This window comes from Sciurus vulgaris (genome assembly GCF_902686455.1).
Source record: "Sciurus vulgaris genome assembly, chromosome: 8".
In the NCBI taxonomy this organism is placed as follows: Eukaryota; Metazoa; Chordata; class Mammalia; order Rodentia; family Sciuridae; genus Sciurus; species Sciurus vulgaris.
In genome coordinates this window covers 100,459,261-100,485,232 of record NC_136468.1, presented here as the reverse complement: position 1 = coordinate 100,485,232, position 25,972 = coordinate 100,459,261, and the positions used below count along the sequence as shown (strand labels likewise).

The window sequence follows — 25,972 nt, the reverse complement described above, 5'->3', positions numbered from 1 at the left end:
AACAGAAATCATATTAACACCTGAATATCAATAATGTACTTTTGAATGAGAAATGGCTCATAAAACACTCAGAGGAGAAATAAAAAATTCTTCAAAAAAATGAGAAGAGGTACAACATGCAATATCTCTGGGTCAGTATGAAGGCAGTTCCAGAAGGAAAGTTTATAGCATCAAGTGCCTATATTTAAAAAATAAAAAAGGAAGATCCAAAATAAATAATCTAATGTTACACCTCAAGGTCTTAGAAAAGGAAAAATAAACTAATTCCTAAATAAGTAGGAGACAGGAAAAATAAGATCTGAGCCAAAATTAATGAAATTTGGAATAAAAAATAAGTAAAAGGATCAATACAACAGTTCTTTGAAAAGATAAACTAGGATCTACTAGAAAATAAAGTGAGGAAGAAAAAAACTGTTTTTCAATTATATTATACATCACCCCTCCTTGTCTAAGTGCTCACAAATCACCTAATAATATATTGTAGAATCTTTCCAAGAAGAAAGGCAAGCATAATTTTAAATGAGACAGAGAAACCACCATCTTTATTTATTTTTTTATTTTTTGGAAAGGAAAAAAGATCTTACGGTAACTAAATAAATGAAATTGATGTGAAATATACAGTATCTAATTCTGAGTTTTGTCTCCAGATATAATTTAAGAAAAGACTAGGTCAGTAAGATGGAAAATAGAGGGGTAAGCAATCATAATAGTTTAGCCACATATATGAATTCAGAAATCATAAAGTAAGTTTAAAATATTGTATCAAAGAATGTAGTTAATTACAGAAGTATTCTGAAGGATTAAGGACAAAATTTCATGATATCTTTTATTTATTTTCAAAAAGTTCAAACACACACACAGTCTACGTGTTGAACATACATAAATAAGTATATATAGCAAAATGCTAACATTGCTTTATCTAGGCATGAAGGGGAGTTTGTTATTCTTTATACTTTATGTTTTAAATTTTCATAATAAAATACCAAAGAAAATAAAACTCACATTTTTATATGCTCTTATATTAGATGCTCTGCTGACCATAATATATGCCCATAAAAAGGGTACTATAACTATCAACTAATTAACATACAGAATTATTTGAAATATAGGATGGCATATGTTTGAAAGTTATCAAATCATATTGCCATGAAAATACCAGGTTCGATTTTCTAAGCAGAATTTTGCTTTTAACAAAGCCTGGTTTGGGTTGGTCACATTGACAAAGGAGTCATACTTTTTGAAGCTCTTGTATATTCAGCTGATTGCTTTGCATAATGCTTTGGGACCATTTCTATAAACTAGACTCATTGTATTAGCAACATAGCCACTAAGATCTGAATGCAGTTGTTGTTGCTATTCATATAGCCAAAAAGCGAATCCTTGCCAGAAAGAATATAAAAGAGTAGGCAAAATATAATTTTCCCTGTAGGCAGTAAGAGGCATAACTTATGAACAGAATAAACAGCTAAAAGCAATTAACATAAAAAAGGTCCCCAGATGATCTATTTAAGTTTAATGTGAGCTCAAATGTACTTACTATCATCAATCAGACATGAAGAGAAATCAAACCCATAAAGAAACAATTTTAAATTGTCACAATCTCCTAGAGGACACTGGCATGATCCAGAGTATGGGAGAAAGTACCAGCAACTCAATCATTTAGGTCAGAATTATACATGTATAATCCTTGACTACTCAGGATGAAATATCAGAATGTTCTGAATTGGAAGCAAAGAAACAGGACTATAAACACTGAAACTGAACTAAATAAGCAATGAAGACCAGAAGAAGTATTACTGAGAAAAAACAATCTCCTGATGATATAAGAAGAAAGAAGAGAGGAGGAAGACAAGGAGGAAGGGGATGAGGAAGAAGAAAAGAAAGAGGAGGAGGAGGTCAAAGATAAGGAGGATAAGGTGGAAGAATAACAAAGGCCTGAGAATGAAGACAATGAGAGCTGGGACCAAGGTGATGGCAGCCACAGTAAGAAAACAGAGCAGGCCAACCACGGTGGAGAACAATTTTAAAAATCAAACTGAGCCAGGCATGATGGCTCACACCAACACGAGGATCAAGAGTTCAAAGCCAGCCTCAGCAAAAGAGAGGCACTAAGCAACTCAGTGAGACCCTATCTCTAAATAAAATACAAAACAGGGTTGGGGATGTGGCTCAATTGTTGAGTACCCCTGAGTTCAATCCCCAGTACCCAAAAGAAAAAAGAAAAAGAAAGACAAATCTAAGTGATGTTGTAGAAAAGATATGGAAAAGCAGGGTGGTATGATTTCAGGACAATTTTCAAGGTTTGGGTTCAACAATATATCTAGTAAACAAAAAATTGTAAATTTGTGGGATTGATACTCCAGAACCAAAAAAGATGGTCATTGATTCTGATCTTAAAAATTAAGATAAATTAATCTTTCAAAAACCCAGATAAGTAAAGAAAGTAGCAGCAGAGCAATGAGATTAACAGTTAATGCTTTGGTAACAAATTTTTAAAAGTTTAAAAATGGGGACTTGGTTTTCTAATCAAATATATACCTCCATTAGAGTAATTATAAAACTTAACAAGGATGGCAAACAAGTTTAATCTCACATAATGAAACCAACTTCATGTGCATAAGAAAATAACAGATAATGCTTAATTAATGTTGACTATGTAGTAGGTACTCTTTTACACATTTTATGCACAAAAACTCAATTCTAACAATGCTAGGAAAAATCTAATAATATTATTCCCAGTTCATTGATGAGGAAACTGAGGCACAAAGAAGTTAAGTAACCTGCCTGAATTCATATAGCTAGAAAGTAGAGAAGGTAGAATTGGAAACTCAATTAAAGGTAGTACTTTTAACCATTATGCCAACCTGGCCCTCTAAGAAAGGTGCTGAGATCAGGTCTGGATACTGGCTATCTGAATAAATTGTAAGAAAAAGTTTGGGCTTTCCAATGATATGGCCTGGGTTCAAATGTCAGTTTTTCCCCTTACTAATGTTAAAAGAAAAATTGTTAAATAAATTAAATTTAGCAGAGTTTATTTGAGAACATTATGATTTATTATTTGAGCAGCTCTCAGAACCAGGAGAAATTCAGAGAGCTCCACCCAGCAAGTGAGCAGGCAATATTTAGAAACCAAAAAAAAAAAAAAAAGGAATAGTCCACCATTTGCCTCATATGGACATGGTCTCATCAATTGGTAGCTGGTGATTTGATGAAGCTTGCAGCTGTGATTGGCTGAGACTTCATTATTTGTTATAAGAATATACTCAAATTAAGTTTTTAGTTGGCTTACATACTAAATTAGGTTTTAAATTTTCTATATACTGAGGCAATTTTAGACCAAAGTTAATTTAATTTAGCATTAACTATGTAACCTTTGAAACATCACTTAGACCCTATAGACTCAATGCCCTTTCATGAAAATGGAGATCTAATGCTTCAGCTACAAAGCAAACTGAGTTTAAAAGAGATACTATAAAGTGCCCAAGTTCAGGATCAAATCCAAAAAGCACTCAGTCAATAGTAGCTAGGACTATAACTATACACAATATACAAGAAAATATAAAGCACGTTATACTTACTAAAAAAGTGAACTTCATTTCTTAAATGGCATTTATAGAAAAATTACAGATTGTCATGAAAGATAGTTTCAAAACACTTTTGCTCTGATATTCAAATCACAAGTTACAACAGGTGGTAAAATGACTTCTACAGAGCATACGATACCTCTTTGATGATTTTCACCCCTTTTGGATCCTTGATATTAACAGCTATACTCTAAAAATAAAAAAATATATATTTTAAAATATTATCATAAAGGTTTTTCTTATTGTTGACAGTCCAACAAGAGTGTCATTTGAATCGTAGATTCTCCTCTTAAAACAAATGAATAGCCTTCATGAAGAAATATTTAAATCATCTTTACTGATTTTATTTGCAATTAGGATGTATCAGAATGAGAGCAAGGATTATAATGAATGGTTTCCAATAGTAATACTGTTAGAAAGTTAGCATTCTCTAAAAAGAAAGTAAAGAATCGATTTCTTTCATAAAATGATTTCTATCATAAATTCTCACAAAATGTTTTTAGTAGAGAAAGAAGATTAATTTTAAAATCCCTATTTCTATTTGATAGCTGATGAATAAAGAAAATTTCATCTTATTTGACATATTAGTTATATCTACAAAAAAAGCCATGGTGATATTCAAAGCTTTTTTATAATAAAAGAACTACACAAATAAAGCAAAAAATAAAGAAAGGATATCCTTACTTTTTTATTTCGGTTAACACTGAGAAAATATGTACTTTCTGTACCCACAAAAGGTGGCCCCCAAGTTCGTGTATCATCACCAGCTCCTAAAAATAACAAAATGAGCTATTAATTCTTAGCACTGAAACATTATGAGAGATTTCTGTAAGTTCTGAATAAGTAGTGGTGTGAGACACCTGTATAGGCAATAACAATTAACATTTATCACTAGCCCTCTAAAAAAGTAGAGAATCTATGAATGTGGGTTAAAGTTTTAAACCCTAATCATTTAAATAGTATGATCTATTAACCATTAAACTTTATTTACTCTCTGAGATGGAGCCAGGCATAATCTTATGGTGGGGAGAGGAGAATAAAAATTAAATTCATTTATTTAAAAACCTCACAAGAGAAATAGAGTGCACAAGTCAGAAAAGAAAAGAAGCATTAGTTCTAACTGGACATGAACCAATAATAACACAAGGCAATAAATGCTAAATACCAAATGGAATGGTATACTCAAAACATTTTCAGGGAGGGAGATTTGGGGGAATGAACTATAAGGATCCATAAAGAAAACTACCCCGGAATAAACCCCATTAGTGACTTTGTGGGAAATGTATGTGTAAAGAGAATCCAGTCTTTTTTTTTTTTTTTTTTTTGGAACTCCCAATATTTTAAAATAGATGGAGGAGAAGCAGTAACAATGCCAGGATAAAGCTGAAATTCATTTATTTTAAATATTTGCATGCATCCCTCAGGTGGAAATAAGGTCAGAAGTCTAACTGGACGCCCAAGAAGGCTTTTCTGCTCCTCTTGTCCTTAGGATATAACCATGATTTTGGAAAGGCAGAAAGATCAATGCCAGTCTCACCTGACCTGAAATGTAAGGTTAAAGGTCACAAATTGCCTAAACCAGAAATCTTGAAAATATGTTTTGTTTGACCCTTAGAGTTTTTAAGTTTTTTAACAATTTGCTAAGATTTCAAAATCTGGAGAGCTCATATAAAAACTCAGACTCCTTTCTTAAGTGGCTTTTCAATACATTCATTAATTCAACACTTATTGAGCACCAGCTAAGTCAAGATACTGCTCTATCCAGGGCAGACATGGCAGTGAACAAAAGACAAAAATTCCTGATCTCATATCCCCGCCTATAGGTACAATCTGGAGTTTTAGTGGCTTCATTTACTGCCTGTCCCGTCCACTCATTTAGGTTCCCTGCCAGTCCCTGCGGACATTGTAGATTTCACTCATGGACTTGCTAACTCTTAAAAAAAAAAAAAAGAAAATAGATAAAATGTATATTTAAGTTTGATATGCTCTTTGATTACATAAGTAAGAATAAGTCCTAAGTCAGAAACTGCAACTGCAACCAAATTTTATTTAATTAAAGAAATAGAGAAGTGGACATGAAAAGAGAGTCTATTAGAATTTGGAAATACTATGAAGTTGCATTCATGAGAATGCTACTAGTCATTTTTCCTCATATTCATGTTAAGCAAGTATTTCAAAAACCCAAAATAATTAAGTATATAATATGAACATTAGGGGGATGGAAAGACAGTAGAATGAAACAGACAGTATTACCCTATGTATATTTATGATTACATGAATGGTATAAATCTACATTGTGTACAACCATAGAAAAGAAAAGTTGTACCCCATTTGTGTACAATGAATCAAAATGCAGTCTGTAAAAATAAAAAAAAATTTAATTAAAAAAATGTAGGAGAAGAGGAAGAAGAAGACGGCGGCGGTGGAGGAGGAGGAAGAACCAGGCACCCGGCTCAGAAGCTCTCCCATAAAAATAAAGACCTTAAAACTTCATTTGAGAGCCAAGTCTTCATTGTACTCACTGGACGAGACAAGTGGTGCCGAAACCCGGGACCCCTCGCACCGCCACAAAAGAGCTCCTTACAGGTCTCAATGAAGGCTTACATTGAAATGTAAATGGAGAAAAATGCAGGATAACTAGGAGAACTCAAACACAAGAGAAAAATTTAAAAAGTGAAAGAAAAGATTTTCAGAAGATGGGTCAAATGGAATTTGGAAATCAGATTATGAAGTCCTTGATGCCAACTCATGATGATTGATGAGATTCACACACCTGGGAGCAATCCAGACAGGACCTGTAGGAGTAAGAACAGCACCATATTCCTTTCTCCAAATAATCAAAGGATCCCCTCTCAATGTCACAATGACTAGTCAGGAGTACGTGGACCTGGGTGGAGCCACCTCACTAAGTGCCCCATGGAGCTAGATCCTGCCCTAAGCCACAGCTGGCAGAGGTGGGTGGGCTGGTGCAACCCAGGTCTTCAACTCCCCCAATACAGGTGGCAGAGCTGTTTCTCCAGTGCGGGGGCGCCTGGCAACCCAACCAGTGCTTGACAAGGATCCACTGGGGGAATGATGTTTGCAAGGACTCATCGTCCCAGGAGATGCCAGATGCTTGCCTCCGGGCTCTGGTCCTTTTTCTGCACTATGTTTCTAATATTATATTACTCATACTATTCCTTGGTAGTAATCACTGAGGGTGAAGGGAATACTACAGAATTTCCCAAGAATATTAATAAAACATTAGGGACTATAACTCCTTCTCAGCCACAAGTAGTAAAAAATCTTTTACCACTGTGTGATGTGTCTTCTTCCTGGGGTGCTTGTTATGAACATGTAATGCAGTACATAAATTTGGCCACGGAACCGTCTGTCTTTCCAACCATGAGTATGCAAAAAGCACCTCCCACAGTAGCTACTAGATATGGACTAGCTTATTTTATTAATGGCAAGCCCTGCTACCCCCTAAAGGCAAGCCCTTAGAGAAGGTAGATATAGATCTCCCCCTGTCTCTTACAGGGTGGTTTAATCCAGATGATGGTTTTGTTTATGTGTGGTGGTAAGGTAAAAGAATAAGGCTTCACAACATTCCTTCCTTCCTACAAAAAATAGGTCACTCCTATAATAAACATTGGTACACAATGCCTTGTTCTGGGAAAAGGAGCTACATAAGACAAGGTAATTTATTTAGTAAAAAAACTTAGCCATGGGAACCATTGGGACTGTTGCCCTCCTGTAACTTAGCAATTTAGATATTAATCAGATGGATCTAGTAGAAATGGTCATGTGAGATTATTTGTCTATCGCTTTAACCACGAGAATAATAATAGTCTTAGATCACAGAGTTTAGATATTAAGGAAATAAACACTGTATTAGCTCATTGACTTAATTAAATATTTGTAATCTGTACGGTTACTGATTTCGGTAAAAACAATTTCTGCCTATGCTTTGGAAGCTTCTTTGATTTTATTAATCATAAGCCTGTCATCATAGCCTGAAGAAAAGTGTATATAAACCCAGCCTTCCCCAGAATAAAGTGGGATTGATTGCACCAGAAAAAAAAAAAAAAAAAATGTATTGGGCAGGAGGGCTAAAAGAAACAGTCAGATTAATCGGCCAAAAAAGGAGCAGTAAACACCTGCTAGGAACAAAGTTTGGTGATGAGAGGTAATAAAGACCTAGACAAAGAAAGGTCTCCCCACAGTGGAATCTAAAATGCAAAGGAGAAACAGGGCTAAGTAAATAAAGAATAATGATTTATAAAAGTAATATAAGTACAATTACTAGCCTGTTGACCAACTGAAATAGCAAGAGAAATTAGATGGGATACTCTATGCAAAAATGGAAGATGCAAGAAATCCATAGGTTGAAATCAAGAAGTGCTCTGATGTTGAAATCAAATCAAAATGTGGAAATCAGAAGCTTTAAGAAACTGGAAGGTGGGTGTACAGCTAGAAAATAAATATTCTTCAGTATGTATTCAGTAATGACTGAAAGTGATAAACCTCGTTGACTGAATATATGAAGCTTTGTCTCAGGAAAGCAGGATTCTCCAGGCACATCTAACATCTGAGATTGCTAAACATGAGCTCGGCTGAATATAAAAAGATGAAATACAATAATATATAATACTCCCCATGCTGATCAGAAAATCTTCTGCTAAATGCTTTTGCCTCTTAGGAAGATCTGCTTATCAGGAAATGGAATCTTCCAGGTCAAATATTCTACTTTATATGGTTTATCACTTATGGTAAATTAATGTTGGTATAATTATAAATTCATCTCTATGGGTCTTATATGCAGATAAATGCACACTAATCAGCACTAGACCATTCTCATTGATTTGAGAATTCTGTTCCAGACCCATAAGGACCAAATCTTAGGACATAAATAATAATACTAATTTTTGAAAACTCTAAATAATCAGTCTATAGGATGATGACATAAAGGATCTGTGCCTCTTAAGTGCCTGTTGGGAAGAAATGACACTCAAGAAAGATACTTTTTAAAGCAACTTTATCAATAATAGCATGAACTAATCACCATAATGTTTAAAAGCACCAAATAAAAGTAAAAATTATATATAGAGAAGACATGCATTTGATAGGAAAAGAAGGAAGAAAGAACCAGAAAGATGTGAGATTTAAAAAAATTAATCTAAACTTATGAGTTGTCCCCTTAAAACCTTTAAACTCTAAAATGGTAAAGAACTTTTTTATTAGAAATAGAATAGAAAGACAGGTTTGGATATTTGGGTTGCTTTTGATGGACTTTGAATTCTTTTCCTTCTCTCCTTTTTCTGTATCTTATTTCTTTCCTTCTCTCTTTTTTCTGTATCTTATTTCTTCCCTTTTATCATGCCCATGTCCTTGCCATCCCTTCATCCCACACTCAGGGAATGTGGTCACACTCACGCCAATCTTAATCTCAGTGGTATAGCTTGTATGGGGCCTAGGAAGACCATGATGTGAGCTGAGTACCTAGATATTCTTTATTAACTATGTGAACTTGAACATATTGCTTTACCTCTGTGCCTTATGCTTCTATTTTTTCATTTATAAACAAGGAATAATACCTGCCCATATGGTTATTGTAAAGATTAAATTAAAGTTGACAAGGGTTTATTCTTTTTTTTAATAGATGGACACAATAACTTTATTTTATTCGTTTATTTTAATGTGGTGCTGAGGATCAAACCCTGTACCTCACATTGCTAGACAAGTGCTCTACCACTGAGCTACAACTCCAGTCCAGCAAAAGGTTTAGAACTTAGCCTGGCTCTATAATTGTTTTTATCATTATTATTATTATATGTTTTAACAGAAGGATTCAGGTATATGAGAAGGAACCAACTTTAGCCTTAGTCTTTGGCACATATACAGAGTAAAAAAGGGATCACTAGCATAGGTTCAGAGGAACACAAGGAATGGAAAAAAGACAATAATTATTTCAATTATCTCATCATCACATTTACAGGATATCCAAACATGGACACTTAAGGAATTACTAAAAATATTTATTAGCCTAACTATTTTTTTAAAACAAGCAATAGCTTTACCTGGTCTTTCCACTTTTATAACTTCTGCTCCAAGATCTCCTAAATTCATAGTAGCAAAAGGTCCAGCCAGCACTCTATAATGTTAATGACAAAGAAAAATGACCACCTTGAAATAATTTATTAATTACTTTCTTAATAGTCCATCAACACAAATAAACTTATATAATACTAAGTAAGAATCAAAATTGTGAAAATTGTAATTTGGCCATATGTGTCAAGAGCTTTATAAAAAAGTATATCCCCTTTGATCTAATAATTCTATTTCTAGAATTCTATCCTGAAGAAGAAATCAAAACTGAGGCAGAAATTTGTATCTGAGGAAGTCTAATTTATAAAAGTGAAATACTGGGGGATTTTAAGTAATTATACAACATCTACATAATACAATACCATCTTATATTTTTTAATTTTTAATGACAGAAAAATATTCAAGAGGTAACTGTATATTTAGCTATTACCATACAGTAATCTCATGCAGTCCTTAAGGCCCAAGATAGGTGTTTTCTTAATGTATTTAGTAAGCACTTAATATTTCAATTGGTAGATGTATAAGACTAAGAATAATTTATGTATTTTTTTTTTTTGTTCAAGGAAGAAAAAGGTAAAAAAAGCATTTCCAAAACTATAAATAAAACAAAAAAATAGTATGTTTTAAATGTGGATAAAACTGTAATTCCAATATAATCCCAACCATTTTTTAAAATTATATATAAATGCATAGATTGTCAAAAATGCACAAATATTACACTAATTGCCTCCTAGCATACTGCAATTCCAGGAATTTTTATTTTCTTTTTTCCTTCTCCAAAATTTGAACATAAGCATGTAAGTATCTCCTCATGATCCAAAAACATAAATAAATTTTTTTGAGAGAAGGGAAAAAACAAATCACTTAAATGTAAATAAATTAATACATATAATGGGGGGTGGGGGGTTAGCATTAGGGTTAGGGTTAGGTTTAGGGTTAGGGTTAAGGAGGGTGGTAAGAATGGAGGAAGGACTGTATAGAGGGAAAAGAGGGGTGGGAGGGGTGGGGGGAAGGGAAAAAAATAACAGAATGAATCAAACAACATTACCCTATGTAAATTTATGATTACACAAATGGTATGCCTTGACTCCATGCACAAACAGAGAAACAACATGTATCCCATTTTTTTACAATAAAAAAAAGAGAAAAAAGAAAAAAAATTAATACAAACCTTGTTAGATCCAGAATTTTTACACCCTCCAATGGCTTCGCATTGTCAGTATCTGGTACAAAACAAAAATATTCTAAGAATATTAATTATTAATTTTCAGAGAGAAAAATGCAGAATTTCACATTTTTAAAGATATTTTTAGTTGTAGATGTGCACAATAATTTTGTTTATTTATTTATATGTGGTGCTGAGGATTGAACTCAACGCCTCAACACATGCTAGGCAAGTGCTTTAGCACTGAGCTACAATCCCAGCCCAGAATTCTTCACATTTTGTTTTAAGTAATCTATTACTATCAAAAACAATAGTTTTTCTTCACAATGATTCTGCTTTACATGTATCACAGAAACCTTGCCCTGATCCCAGTGAATGTCAACCTGCATAAATTAAAGCCTCTAATAACAAATTATTCCCAATTAGTAGCATCCACAGCTATGCTGCATATATTTTTCTAATGAAAAATAAAAACTAAAATAGTGACATCTAAAGTACGGGATAGTAAAAGTAACAACAAAGATCTCCACATATTTGTTCTCTCAAGACAGGGAGGAAATAATGAATCTTTAAAAGCACAGTAAACAGTTTACAATCATATGTGTATGTCCCTTTTTCTCTTCACCCATCTGTTAGATTTATATGTATGTTAATAATTCATTGAACATATTCAATATCAACATTAAATCACAAATTCAAATTTTAGCCAAATGGTTTACATAGTTTAGATGATAATGGCTGGCTGAATTTAAGGTTAAGCCCTTCTGGGGAAAAATTATGAACCACCACTTCAATATTTTTAATAGACTTTATTTTTTAGAACTCTTTTAGTGAACATATTTCTCTTAGTAATATGGACTTAAGTTTCTTAAATCTTTTCAAGTCTCCATAGCTCATTTTCTTTAAGTGCTGACTAATATTCCATTACCTGTATGTACCACAGCTTATTCATTCACCTACTAAAGAACATCTTGGTTGCTTCCAAGTTTGAGCAATTATGAATAAAGCTGCTATAAACATTGTGCACATGTTTTTGTATAGACATAAGTTTCCAATTCATTTGGGTAAATACCAAGGAGCGTGATTGCTGGACCGTATGGGAAGAATATGTTTAGTTTCTAAGAAACTGCCAAACTGTCTTCCAAAGTGGCTATACTATTTTTCATTCCCATCAGCAATGATTGAGAATTACTCAATTCAACATTTTTTTTTTTTTAATTCTCAAAGTAGCTCCATCACAAGCAGATTAGGAATGAAGGTTAGAATTCATACAATTTCACATAGGCTTGAGATGGACCACAAGGAGTACTATGATAAGCTAAGGCTAGGGGTCCAAAGATCACATTACTATAGTAATGAACACTAGAACTCCACACACTGAGTATTCTCTCCTTGAAAAAAACAAACAATACAATAAGAAATTACTGTCACAGCGGTAGAAAATATTTTAAGACCATGTGATTGATGCATTCTTTTCTTGTAAGCACCCTTTTGTGGAAAACCAAATTATAATCAGATGGTAAATTGACGAGCATAGGATCAGAAAAAAGAAAAAGAACCAAAAGAATGTTTACTGTAGTAGATTATTACAGCTACAGTACCCATGAATCACAATTCTAGATACATACAACCTTGCTTATTCTCCCACGTTGACTCTGAGCTTGGATGTTTGCCTTATTTTCACCAATGGGATATTAACAGACGACGCTGGCAAAGACTTGAATAAGGACTTGCTTCCTGAGGCTTGGTGTTTCAGAACATTTCTACGTTAATGTGAAAAAGCAAAAGATGATAGAGCCCATGGAGAGTGACTTGGTCATCTCAGTCATTGCAGCAGTCCCAGCTGAGGCCCCAGGTATATGAGTGAAGCCACTTAGAATACCCAGGCCCACCACAGACACTAGCTATCTGTAGCCACATCAGTGAGCTCAGGTGAATCCAGCTGAAGACTGTCTAGTCAATCCACAAAACTTTGAGGAAAAAATAAACCAGTACAGTTTTAAGTCTCTGTTTTGGAGTGATTTGTGAGATAGCAATAGATAAACTGAAACAATGGTTTATGGCAGAAATAACCTATTGTAGCAGTTACAGTGATCCCTTTAAAATGCAAGACATAGCCAGGCACAGTAGAGCACACCTGTCATCCCAACTACTAAGGAGGCTGAAGCAGAAGGATCACAAGTTCAAGGCCATCCTAGGCAACTTAGTAAGACCTTATCTCAAAATAAAAAAATAAAAATGGTTAAGGATGTAGCTCAGGGTAGAGCACCCCTGGGTTTGAACAACAATAACAAAAAATCCAACATCTTTCCACAGCCCACAAGATCCTGCTTTTTCTGGTCCCTTGTTGCCTCTCCAACCTCATTCCCTATCACTCTCCTTCTCACTCTTCTCCAGTCTTTTTGCAGTCCTTTGATCATGTTTTAAGAACTTTGGCGGATTGCTCTTCAAAAAAGGATTTACTGTCCACCTGCAAAGAGCACATTTAGCTCACAACTTCCAGTATCAGCTTAGTCAGAGTTCACTTCAGCCTACTTCAGCTGAAAGCACATGCTGTTTGACCAGAAAAGTCCCTGGTCAAATCACTGAGCAAAGTGGGGATAAGAAGGCCTAGTCATTTCCTCCACTCAGTGCAGAAGTGCTGTAGCAGGCCTCAGGGTGTCGGCTATGGAACTCCCCACTGGGATCGCAGAGACTTTGACAGGTCAACATGCAGTCTGGTGGCTCCTCCATCCAATTGGATTTCTATCCTTCCATTCTTAATGGGTGTACTGCCCCCAACATTTACCTTTCTAATGGTCTCAATATCTGCTTTCCAGAAAACACAAGATGTGACAGGGCCTTTGCACTTACTATTCCCTAGGCCTGGAACTCTCTTCCTCCATATATTTGCATTCTTCTCATTTCATTTAAATTTCTGCTTGAATATCATACTGAGAGACCTTGCCAGATGATTCTACCTAAAAGAGAACCTTTCTGAATTTCTATTCCCGCTTCATTTTTCTTTAAAATTCGTACTACTTACAATATACTGTAGGTTTATTCATGAGTTTTACTACCATCTTTCCCACTAGAATACAATCTCATTAGGTCAGGACTTGTCAGTCTTGCATCCCCATGTGTAGAACAACAGCTGTCACATAGTAGGCACTCACTAAGAATTAAAGAATCTGTGAGAAAGTTAAAAGATGGAGGAAGGGAGGGATCCATATACTTGATAATTAGCATGCTTATAAAAGAGACCAGAATGCTCAAAGTCAAGTAGCTCCTCTCCCCTCTTTCCTGGACAGGGCTTGAATAGAGTAGAAAAAAGAAACAGTTAATCAAAGACATAATGAAACTCTTTTGCCAAAGAAACCAATGGAAATTTGGGGGTATGGGTAAGCTTAGCAGTGAGAACAGAAAGGAAAACTAGAAGAGAGGAAACTGGGCAACAAGAGAAAGAAAAATCACCAGGGAAAATTTCCAGCAGCAAGATAACCCGCTGGGCATAGTGATGCACACCTGTAATGCCAGTAATCTGGGAGGCTGAGGCAAGATGATTGTGAGTTCAAAGCTAGCCTCAGCAACTTAGTGAGGCCCTAAGCAACTTAGCAAGACCCTATCTCAAAATGAAAAATAAAAAGGGCCAGGGATGAAACTCAGTGATTGAGCACTGCTGGCTTCACTCCCTGGTATAAAAAAAAAAAAAAAAGATAACCAAATAACTTTTTAAATAACAAATACTTCAAAGTTATATATAGTTCCTCTCCAAAATCACCAAATTGATTCTCTAAAACCCAGCACAAACACGCATGCTCTATGTGAATGGTTCTATAAATATCAAAGAGGCCACGTTTCACATCTGAGTTGGTGGAGGACAGAGGGAATAGAATAGCTATTATAGGTAGAATATGAGTGGGAACTCCCGGTAAGTAACCTTTGTTCCCCACATGTGCTAATCATGTTATGAAGATAGTCAGGAAAGTTGATATGATTTGAAATGTTACTCAGAAGCTAACATGCCAGATACTATAGCAATACATGCATACCCGTGTTTACAGCAGCACAATTCACAATAGCCAAATTATGGAACCAGCCTAGGTGTCATCAACAGGTGAATGGATAAAGAAATATGGTATATATACACAATGGAGTTTTATTCAGCCAGAAGAATGAAATTATATCATTTGCTGGAAAATAGATACATAACTTGAGACCATTATGGTAATCAAAATAAGTCAAACTCAGAAGGTCAAGGGTCATGTTTTCTCTCATATGGGAAGCTAAAGAGAAAAAAAGGAAAAGAAGTGGGGGGGGGAAGTCTCATAAAAATCAGAGTAGAGTAGAGGAAAAAGACCAGGGGGAGGGAGGAGGGGAGGGAAGGGGAAATATTAGGGAATGAGATTAGTCAAATTATATTGTTATATATATGTATGCATATGTAGCAACAAATCCCACCATTATGTACAATTATAGTACACTGATTTAAAAAATGGAAAAAACAAAAAAGTATATGTGCTGGAACTTAATCCTGATTCATATGTTAATGGCATTTGGAGGCAGGACCTTTAGGAGGTAATTAGGGTTAAATGAGGTCATAAGGGTGGGATCCCAGTGATGACATTAGTGGCTTTATAAGAGGAGGAAGAAAACAAAGGCCTAATATTCTCTCTGATATGTGTATGCTATCATACAATAAGGGCAGGGAGTAGAAGTTTATTGGATTAGACAAAGTGGAATAAAGGGAAGGGTGAGGGGAATGGGAACAGGAAAGACAGTAGAATGCATGGGACGTAACTTTCCTATGTTCATATATGCATACACGACCAGTGTAACTCCACAACACGTACCACCACAAGAATGTGAAGATATACTACATATATGTCAAAATACACTCTGCTGTCATGTATACATAAAAAGAACAAATAAGAAAAATAAGAAGAGGAAGAGATATCCAAGCTATCAGGCTCACTCTGTCACACCATGTGATGCACTCCACCATGTTACGATGCAACAATAGGCTTCACCAGATGCTGGTGCCATACTTCCCAACCTCTAGCAATGTGAGCTGAATAAACCTCTATTCTTTTTAAGTTATCAGTCTCAAGTATTTTGCAATAGAAAACAGACTAAGACAAAAGGCATCATATTTTCTCCTATTCCATGGTCTACTAAGGAAAACTGAGATGCACGCTTAACTACAGTGATACAAAGTCAAATCACTACACTATTTTCATTGTTCACATTGTTCTATCTTGATTTCCTTATCTATGAAATAGGGATGATACTGGTACCTATTTTATAAGATTACAAAAATTAAATAAAGCAAAGCCTTATAAGCAGTTAGCCATGGTGTTCCATCACTGTCAGTTAATGTTTTATTTCTATCTCCTCACAAAACTTGCCCTGTATTCTTTAATTAAATGAATGGTGTGCCCACCTCCTGCTCATTTACCCAAGTTGAAAAACCTAAGTAATATACTTGAATCTTCTCTCTTCCCTATCTCCTCAAACTTAAGAACTGTGTCCAGCAAATTCTTTTGCAAAAATATCTCGACTCACTTTTGTTCCTCAGTTGCCATTATCACTTTCTTGAATTACTCCAGTGAGCTTTTAACTCATCTTCCAGTTTCCAATCCCTGTTCCTCTAGAACACTCTATGCAAAACAGATCTTTTCTGCCATACCTATTATTATTCCTCTAGTTCCCATCTATTAATGATGTCATCATCCATTGCAATTTAGAGGTCTTCCTAGACAAGTCCTTTTCTTCACTCCCATATTCAAGCAGCAATCAGATCTTTGTTGAATGTCTTCTCTGTTCCTCTCCAGTTCCCCCATTGCTGCCTCAGTTCAGGCTTCATCATTTTTCATCCCATTGTCTGCAAAGGCATCACAACCTATTTCTGCCTCTTGATTCCTATCACTCTATTCTCAGCATTGCTTTCAAAATAATCCTCCAGTATGAAGTCTCTCTCTTGTTCATTCACCCACTCATTTGTGATCTTTTTTCTCATGGAGCTTACAGTCTAATGTTCTTCCTAAAATAGTAAATGAGGCTATTATTCATGGATTTGTTCCTGTCCTCTTCCTCAATTTCAATCCACAAAAAAAAAAAAAAAAGTGGTGGGGGATGGAGGGAGGATGAAGGGAGGAGGAGTTGCTAATCATACCGACTTCTTTCAATTCTACCACAATCCAGTGTGATTGTACATGCTTTTTCCTTCACTTTGAATAATCTTTGCCCTTATCTGAATTGTAAATAACCAGTCTCAACCAGATTCTAAACTCCTGAGAAAAGAGACTATCTTTAATTCTTTATTTCTAACATAAAGTGTAAGTGCCTGATACATAAAAAGAGCTCAATAAATGTTTTTGAAAGGAAAGGAAGAAAAAAAGAAGTGAAAGAAGAAAGATAATAGTCCTCATTTTTTGCTACAATGTATTAGTCCTAGATTGCCATAATTGAACCTCAGGAAAATTATTACATAATCTCATTGACACATTTTTATTACTAAGGCTTTTAGGTGCCCAAAATGGATGCTGTGCTCTTTTATAAGCCAACCACATCATTACTTCCATATATGCTATTATTCACATTGACAACCTGGTACATTGTGAAAGTCTACTACACAAGGCTAAAAGTGTTAGCAACAGGGATCACAGCAGCAACCTTGGAGAATGGCTATAACACTCACTGTGGTTTTGATTTGTATTTCATGACAAATGATTCTGAGCATTTTTTAGTGCACCCATTGGCCATTTTTGTATGTTTATAAAACATCATAGTGTTTTACCAATTTTTAATTGAGTTTTCTTAATGAGTCTATATGATATTGTTTCAAGGATACTTACACTCTTATCCTGGTCAGTTAACTGAAAACAAAGAAACCTAAATGTCAAGTTGATGAAGGGAGTCTTACCTTCAAAATCATTGCTACCCAACAAACTATTTCAACCCATCTCTTTCCAAAACAGAAATTTCAAGTCTTCTTCACTATTGGCAAACCTCCACACTACGTTCTTTTCTAGCTCCCTTGTCCAATAATCTTGGGAAATTTTTATTTGGGAAAGAATTTTATCAATACAATAGAAAACAACTTTACTAATAGTCAGGAGTCACCAAGTATAAAGGCTCAGACATATCACTATTTTGAAACCTACTAATCAAGAAGTCTGCATTAATTTGCTGGGTTGCCATGACAAAATACCAAAGACTAGGTGGCTTGAATAACAAAAATTTATTTTCTCACATTATTGGAGGCTAGAAGTCTAATATTAAGGTGTTAGCAGGTTTGCTTTCTCTTGAGGCTTCTCACCTTGACTTCAGAGGGCTGCCATCTTGTTGCCTCTTCACTTGGTCATCCCTCTGCGCTCTCACAACCCTGATGCCTCTCTGTTTATACTAAAGTCTTCTTGTATAAGCACACCAGCAAGACTGGATTCAGGCCCACCCCAATAGACTCAATCCAACTTAATTGCCTCTTTCCATGCCCTATTTCCAAATACAGTCACATCCTGAGCTATTGGAGGTTAAGGAGTCAACATATGAATTGGAGGAGGGCACAATTCAGCCCACGACAAAGCCCTATCCACTTACACAGTATCCAATCAGCTCCTTAATGATTATCTCTTATCACACAAGGGAAGAGTTGAGAATCAGCAAAATGTGGTGAAGGCCTCTGCCAAGGAAAGCTAGACCACCAAAACAAACATGAAAAAGAAACACAGAGGAAACAAATAAGACCAGTAAAATATATATATATATATATATATTTTTTTTTACTGTGATCCCATTTATAAGAACTCCTGGAAAAGGCAAAATGATAGGCATAGAAAACAAAGTGAACAAAGACAGAGGACAGGGAAATGAAAGAATTACAAATTTTAAGTAAGGGAACTGTTCTATATCTTAAATATGGTGGTAGCTACATGACTTCATATGTTTATCAAAACTCATAGAACTATACACTAAAAAAGAGAATTTTACCATTTTACCATTTTACCATTTTATCTCCCTAAAAAGAAAGTCATTGATATACTTAGAAACATGAGATTTTGCATCCATAAGAGGACAAAGTACTTTTTTTAAAAAAGAATATTCAGAAGATAAAAATCTTGCTTTGAAATTTAAAAATATAAAAAACAAATGAATGTAATAAATAAAGGCAGAAAGAGATATATTTCATATATAAAACATAAAAAAGTATAAAGAAAAGAAATCATAACAATATGGATTTCTCAAAGAATGAACAGCAAAAACAGAAGAGAAACTATTACCAAATACTTGAGATAAATTTCTTAAAACTCAAAAGGTTTAATGCCCCGAATAATAGATTTTTAAAAAGACACACCAAGCACACCAAAACATATCACTGTAAAAATGTGGAAGACTGACATTTTTCTGACATAAAAAAAGGTCATAAACATCCCAAAGGAATTTTTAAAAGCAGGTCTATTTGAAGAATTGTTCAGAGTAACACTGGATTTCTCAACAACAACAGTGGAATCTAAAATAAAAATGGAACAAAAATTTCAAAATGTTAAGGGGAGAAATTATTTCTCTCTCAAATCCTAAACCCAATCAAGCCATGAGTCATAAGAGTAGAAAAAAATAATATTTTCATTCATGGATATTTTCAAAATCTTTACCTCCCATACATCCTTTCTAGAGAAAAATTACTTATAGAGATAATCAAGAAGTTTAGAACATAACTTTCTAAGAGAATTCATTCTAGAAGTAAGCATTCACCAAAAAGATGAATAGGAAAAAGATAGAGGGATAAAGGGAAGACTGAGGACGAGTGTCAAAGAAGAAACTCAAAATGAGTAGTACTGGTTCAGGGGTCTTAAGATGGAGTCTGAAAGCCGTTGTTAACGAGGTCTCAGACACACATTAAACTGCAGAAGACACACCTCCTTGCACCACCATTCCACTCTCACCATTGCCATGTGAACTGTCCTTTGAAGCACTGTTAACTTCTGCTGCTCTTCTGTACAGTGGACTCTTTTCCCCAAACTACCCAGAGATATCACATCTAATCCCTTTCTTACAAGACAGCTTAACTTTTACCATCACCAATCATAACTCCTGACTAACAAGTGATATAATTTCTAACTCCCCTGTAGTTTAAAGTTATGTTAAAGTCACCATTTTGTAAAATCTTGGAGCAAATTTTTACAGTTTTTAAAATCAAAGTTTTATATATGCTTCAGAAGTTCAACAAGGTTAACTATGAAAAGATAAATTATATATCATATTGAAACAGAGTTCTGAGATGAAACTAGATTCCCTGCTTCACCAATATCCTTCTGGGTTCTTAACTTGCACATTTTAAGAATAAAATTCACAAACAATAACAGAAGGGAAGAGTAAATGGAGTAGGATTTATTTAATTGAGAAGAGAGAGAATTCCTGAGATGCAAGAGGAGGCTAGATAGCAGAAAAACCCATTTAGGTGTGCTAGCTTAGGGGCTTATATGGTTTTAGGTAGAGCATGAAGCACAAATCTATGTTAAACAGGCACTGAAAAGATATTGGCTGTGTCCTTTAGCTTGAGCTTTAATCCTTCCTGTAACTCCCATCTAGGTTCACGCCCACCTTCCATTTTCCGGCCTCTCTAGGATAAAGAAGTTGGTTAGAGTAGTCCCACAGGTGAGCCTCAAGGTCTTTTACATTTGAACTGGGCCTTGATGGTGACTGTAAGCAAAAATAAACAAGTTTCAACACCATAATGAAAGCACAAATAACCAAGACAGGAGCAGACTTCATGGATCATCTATGTTTGTAATTCAGCGGTGGAGTCAGGCATTAGAGGGTCTTGCTTTCTGGACAGAAAATGGCCACTGGTTACAAGAGAAGCCTGGTTTTCTATAGGTTACAGTGAGAGTGTTGTGCCCAGTGGCTCGAGACCCCACAAAGACCACCAGAGACCACGATCAATGCAAGCAACAAAGAATCATTTATTAGCAAGCTCGAGCCTAGTCCTCTGCGCACTCGGTAACCGGTGACGCTAAGAGGCCCCGAGCCCTTGTGTAGCAGGTTTTTTATAATGAAAGGCAAGCAATTTTACAGTGCTGTTTTTGATTGGCTAACATGTAAAATTGTATACAAAGCATGTTATTTTAAGTTCTGGGTCACCCTGACCTCTGAGAGGAGGGTCATCATTATCTTTAAGTTTGCTTTTGTGCCAGCAAATTTTGCTTTTGGGTCAGCCACCTGGCCTTTACAGATAAGAGACGAAAATTCTTTGCGGCTTTTATGAGGGGTTGAGGGCAGTTTGGGAAGAGCCTCATATTTGTATTTACACAGGTGTGGGCTCTTTCTATCTTTACAAGAGGTGACTTAATTTTTGACAGAACGTGTCAGTCTGGACACTCAGGAAACAGGCTGTGAGAATTTGAAACTTGTTTTACTGGGCAAGGATGGAGGGTCTAGAGTTTAGGCCCAGTGCTTATCTTGTCCTCCTGGGATCACTGTATTGTTGCTGGGACAGGATTAATGTGTGGATTAACTGAGAAAGGATCAATATTTGTCCTCTTCCCAGGGACTGCCATTTTAGGATTGATGTTTGCCTCCTTCCCAGGGATTGTCACTGGGAAAGAATTTATTAGGGAAGAATCAATGTTTTGCCTCCTTCTTCCCTCCCTCCTCCTGGGTCACACTGTCTTGGGAAGTTGTCATTTTCCATATCCGTCAGGGCACATTAATATTTCTATGGGTTAGCTTCCTGGTATGGTCTCTGTTGTTTGAACAAGACCTTCATTAGGGCTCATCAATTCCGAATGCTGACCACTGACTATTCTTATTCAATATTATATGTCATTATATATCCTATTCACGAGCAGCATATTGGAACATCATTCCATGTATTTCCTGCTGCATAGCCTCTGCAATGTTTTTATCATTATTGCCACTCTGAAGCTTTTACTGATTATTTACACACATTGCAGCAGCATCAAAGAGAAATTAGTCAATTCACTTATTTAATAACTTGACTATTCATTAAAGTTTACTAATACTAGTATACAGATCAGAGGTAGAGCACTTACCTAGCATGTACAGTGCCCCAGGTCCAATTCCTAGCACTGTAAAAAATTATATATATATATATATATATACACACACACATAATTTATATTATAATTACATATACACACATTTACGTTTTTATATATTTCATACATATACATATCTATATTTATATATTTCATATATACATATACATATATGTATATATATAAAATATATGAGCATATATATATATATATATATATATATATATGAAAAAAAAAGCCAAGCATGGTGGTGCATACCTGTAATCCCAGCAACTCAGGAGGCTGAGGCAGGAAAATCATGAGTTCAAGGCCAGACTGGACAACATAGCAAGATCCCATCTCAAAAAAAAATTATTTGCAACCCCAAAATAACTATACACAATGCTTCCACAACATCTTCTGAACACAAACAGAATGCAGGAAAACTGAGTCACCCAATATATATATTCTCAGCTGAGATCAAATTAGGCGACCCTCAGTCTTGTTTCAGCTCTCAATATGAAGTGCCCATTTGGCAGTATATATCACATTTTTTCAAATTTTTGCATTTGTATTGACGATCTCACTGTTTAAAATAGTCCACAAAAGTAGTGCTGAAGTGCTGTCTGGTATTACTCAGCACTGCAAGGCTGAGATGTGCCTGACAGAGCAAATACATGTGTTAGATAAGCTTTATTCAATTATGATTTGTAGGGTTGTTGGTCATGAATTCAATGTTAATGAATCAATGATATTTGTTTAAAAATGTCTTTAAACACAAACACACATAAAACAAGGATATCTTTAATAAATTAATGAAAATGTGTGACCAGAGGCTTACAGACACCTAACCCTGATATGCTCTAGAGCGATGGTTCAGTATTCAGTATTCACTAATTCACTGAAGGAAGCAGGGTTTATGGGGGACTGAATTCAGGGATGCTTTGCCACTGAGCCTACACCCCTAGCTCTTCTTAGTTTTCATTTTGAGACAGGGTCTCACTAAGTTGCTGAGGCTGGCCTCAAACTTGTAATCCTGCCTTGGCCTCCAAGTTGCTGGGATTATAGGCATGCCCCACTGCACCTGACACTAATTCACTCTTATCATTGATTTTATAGAACATGATTATTGTGGCATGTTAAAGAGGCAAGAGAAAGACAGGGCTAGCTCATTGGGAACTCTACAGACAACACTGAATGTCATTATCATCAAAATGAAATTAGGGAAAGCCAAGCTAGGTGGATCACCAGAGCCTGGGAGTTTTGGGGCAGTCTGGGCAAAATGGCAAGACCCCATCTCAAAAAAAAAAAAAAAAAAAAAAAAAAAAAAAAAACAGTAATTGGAGAAAGAAGACTGCATCCCCACAGGGGAAGAAAAGGGAAAGAAAACTTGATAAATTGATTTAAAATTTCACCCTGATGAGTACACACTCAAAAATAGCCAACAAAACTGAGAGGAAGGAGAAAGAAAAAAGGATTTTTATCCTAAGAGATAATACAGTAATTTTAAATATGAGCTAGCCTTGACCTTGTGATTCTCCTGCCTCAACCTCAGGAAAACAAATGTGTACTAGTCCAAAGGAACTGTTATGATTTTCTGCTGTGCTTAAGATATTTTTAGAAATATTTATTGAAGAATAATTTATGTATAATAAATTATATGCTATATACTTATTATATATATTCCATATCATTCTATATAATGATATTTATATAAATACAATAAATTGTACATAACAACTAACACAATTAAATTACTTTTGGCAGACTCATGCACCTGTGAAATCACCTCCACAATCAAGAAAGAGAAATTTCCATCACCTAAGTTTCCTCCTGTCTTGACAAACTACTTTCAATCCATCCCAAGTCTCAGACAACCATTGATCTGTTTTCTGTCAGGAAAATTTCACCTCCATTTTCTACAATTTTATATACATGAGATACAGTATGTATTCTTTATGTCTGGCTTCTTTCATTCAGCATAGTGGTTTTGAGATTCATTTATCTTGTTGCATTTTTATACACGTATTATACTTTATGGACTTAACCACATGTGTTTAATATTCAGCTTTGATGGGCAGTACTGTGGTTTGAATACAGTTTTTCCCCACCAAAACTCACCTTGAAGTTTGGTCCCCAGTACTGCAGTGTTGGGATGGAGCTTATGGAAAGTGTTTGGATAATGGGACAGAGCCCTCATGAATGGATTAATGCCTTTCTCAAGTGAGTGAGTTCTCCTTGTCTCAGGACTGCATTTGTTACAACAAGAGCAGGTGGTTATAAAACAAGTCCACCACTTGTGTTTCTTCTCTTTCCCAGAAGCCCATTTGACCTCAACATAGAGTTCTAGATATTCTACATTCTTGCAACACTGGAGTTCTTTATCTTTTTAATGCTATCCATTCTAAACACTGTATAATGGGTTCTCACTCTGGTTTTAATTTGCATGTCACTGAGGACCAATGACATTGATTATCCTTTTGTGTAACAGTCAGTCGTTTAATGAAGAAAATCTTTTAGGCTGAATTCATTAACATGAGGCTATACAGTTTTACTTTTATTATTTGAGAAGATACTCAGAATTTCTAGAACGTATTTAACTCAAAATCAGTGAATGAAATTTAAACAGTTAAGAGCATGAACTCTGTAGTCCAACTGCCTGTGTTCAATTCCCTGCTCTATTATTTACTACCTAAGTGACCTTGAGCAAACTAACTTCACTTCTCTGAGCTTCCCTTTCCCCATCTGAAGCACCTACCTCATAGGGTTCACAAGGCTTAAGTGAAATGTTGTATGTAATGTGTGTAGCACACTTCTTGGCATATAGTAAATGTTCACTAATAGGTTGCAATTGCTATCATCATCATATATATATTACAGTCACAGAACTTATTAAAAAAACAATATTCAGATTTGAAAACAAGAAAAGAAATATATTCAATTATTTTAAGGAAAAATGATACAGTTCTCAATACTCTATTCTTTAAAAGGATACCTAGAGCCATATTTTGCCTGTGTGTGAAAGAATTGATAAACTGAATAGAAGTGGAGGGTGATTATAAAGGAAAAAACAGTGGGAAAAGGCATCTATTGTAATGTAATTTGTTGAAATACATTGAACCAGCTTGTATATCTCTCTTATTTGGCCTCTAGTATGGAAAGCTATTATGCTGATATAGCTGGGCAACCATGCAAAGAAGTATAATTATAATGAAGCAGCCATCAATTCTGTGCTTGCCAGAGCTGCTTGCTATGACTCCCCTGGTACTTGGCCCCAGGGTTTCCACAACACAAATAAACTTGAGCAACACCAAAGTGGGGATAAGTGACAGATGCCCACACTAGAGGCTCATCTGTGTGATAGTAATCATGGTGTCCCTCTCCACTTGAACTATCCAACTACTGAGACACAAAAAAAGGCCAAGTTATAAAACAAACTTATGAAATATCCATGTCAAATAGAAAATGTGATATACACCAAAAACATTTAATATTTTACAAAAGAACTTAGCCACCTGAATTTATGAGTGAGAAAGCAAAAGATGAACATCTCTTCAAGGCATGCTCTTTTAATCTTCTGAAGCTTTAACCATAATAGCTAGCATGATGCTTTCTTTCTAGAATGCCTTAGAAGTCATGAAAGAAGCTTTGTTCCTAATAGCTTGGCAGGTCATTTTAAGGAGGTAGCATCCCAAGGAAATTAGTAGATATTAATATAATTTGAAATTATATATTTGAGGGAAATAAGCAAGATTTGTGGAAAAAGAGACTAAGAAATCTCCCTGAACTCAAAGACATTTCTATTCTGTTCTTCATTAAAACCCATACGTGTTTACATTGATAGTAATTAATTAATCTTTTATCATAATCCACACTATTTCTACTTAATACAACCACTCATGAAATAATCCTGTGATATAATTATTTTTAATTAGTTTTCTTTCTCTGAAATCCCAGGGGGAAGAGTACATGAATCTTCAGCATCAAATGTTTAAAAATCAAATGTTTATGAATAACAAATAAAACAAAAAGCAGACACAGTGCCACATGCCTATAGTCCCAGCTACACAAGAGGCTGAGGTAAAAGGATCACTTGAGCCCACAAGTTTGAGACCAGT

General features: G+C 35.2%; 1 protein-coding gene across 1 annotated transcript in view; it reads right to left on the bottom strand.

Annotated features, from left to right (window-relative positions):
- SUGCT (succinyl-CoA:glutarate-CoA transferase) overlaps positions 1-25,972 on the bottom strand; it is a 755,391-nt gene that overhangs the window by 712,937 nt on the left and 16,482 nt on the right. The window contains 4 exon segments of the mRNA XM_079151764.1: positions 3,724-3,774; positions 4,269-4,354; positions 9,644-9,717; positions 10,843-10,894. Of these exon segments, the coding sequence (XP_079007890.1) occupies positions 3,724-3,774; positions 4,269-4,354; positions 9,644-9,717; positions 10,843-10,894 (263 nt within the window).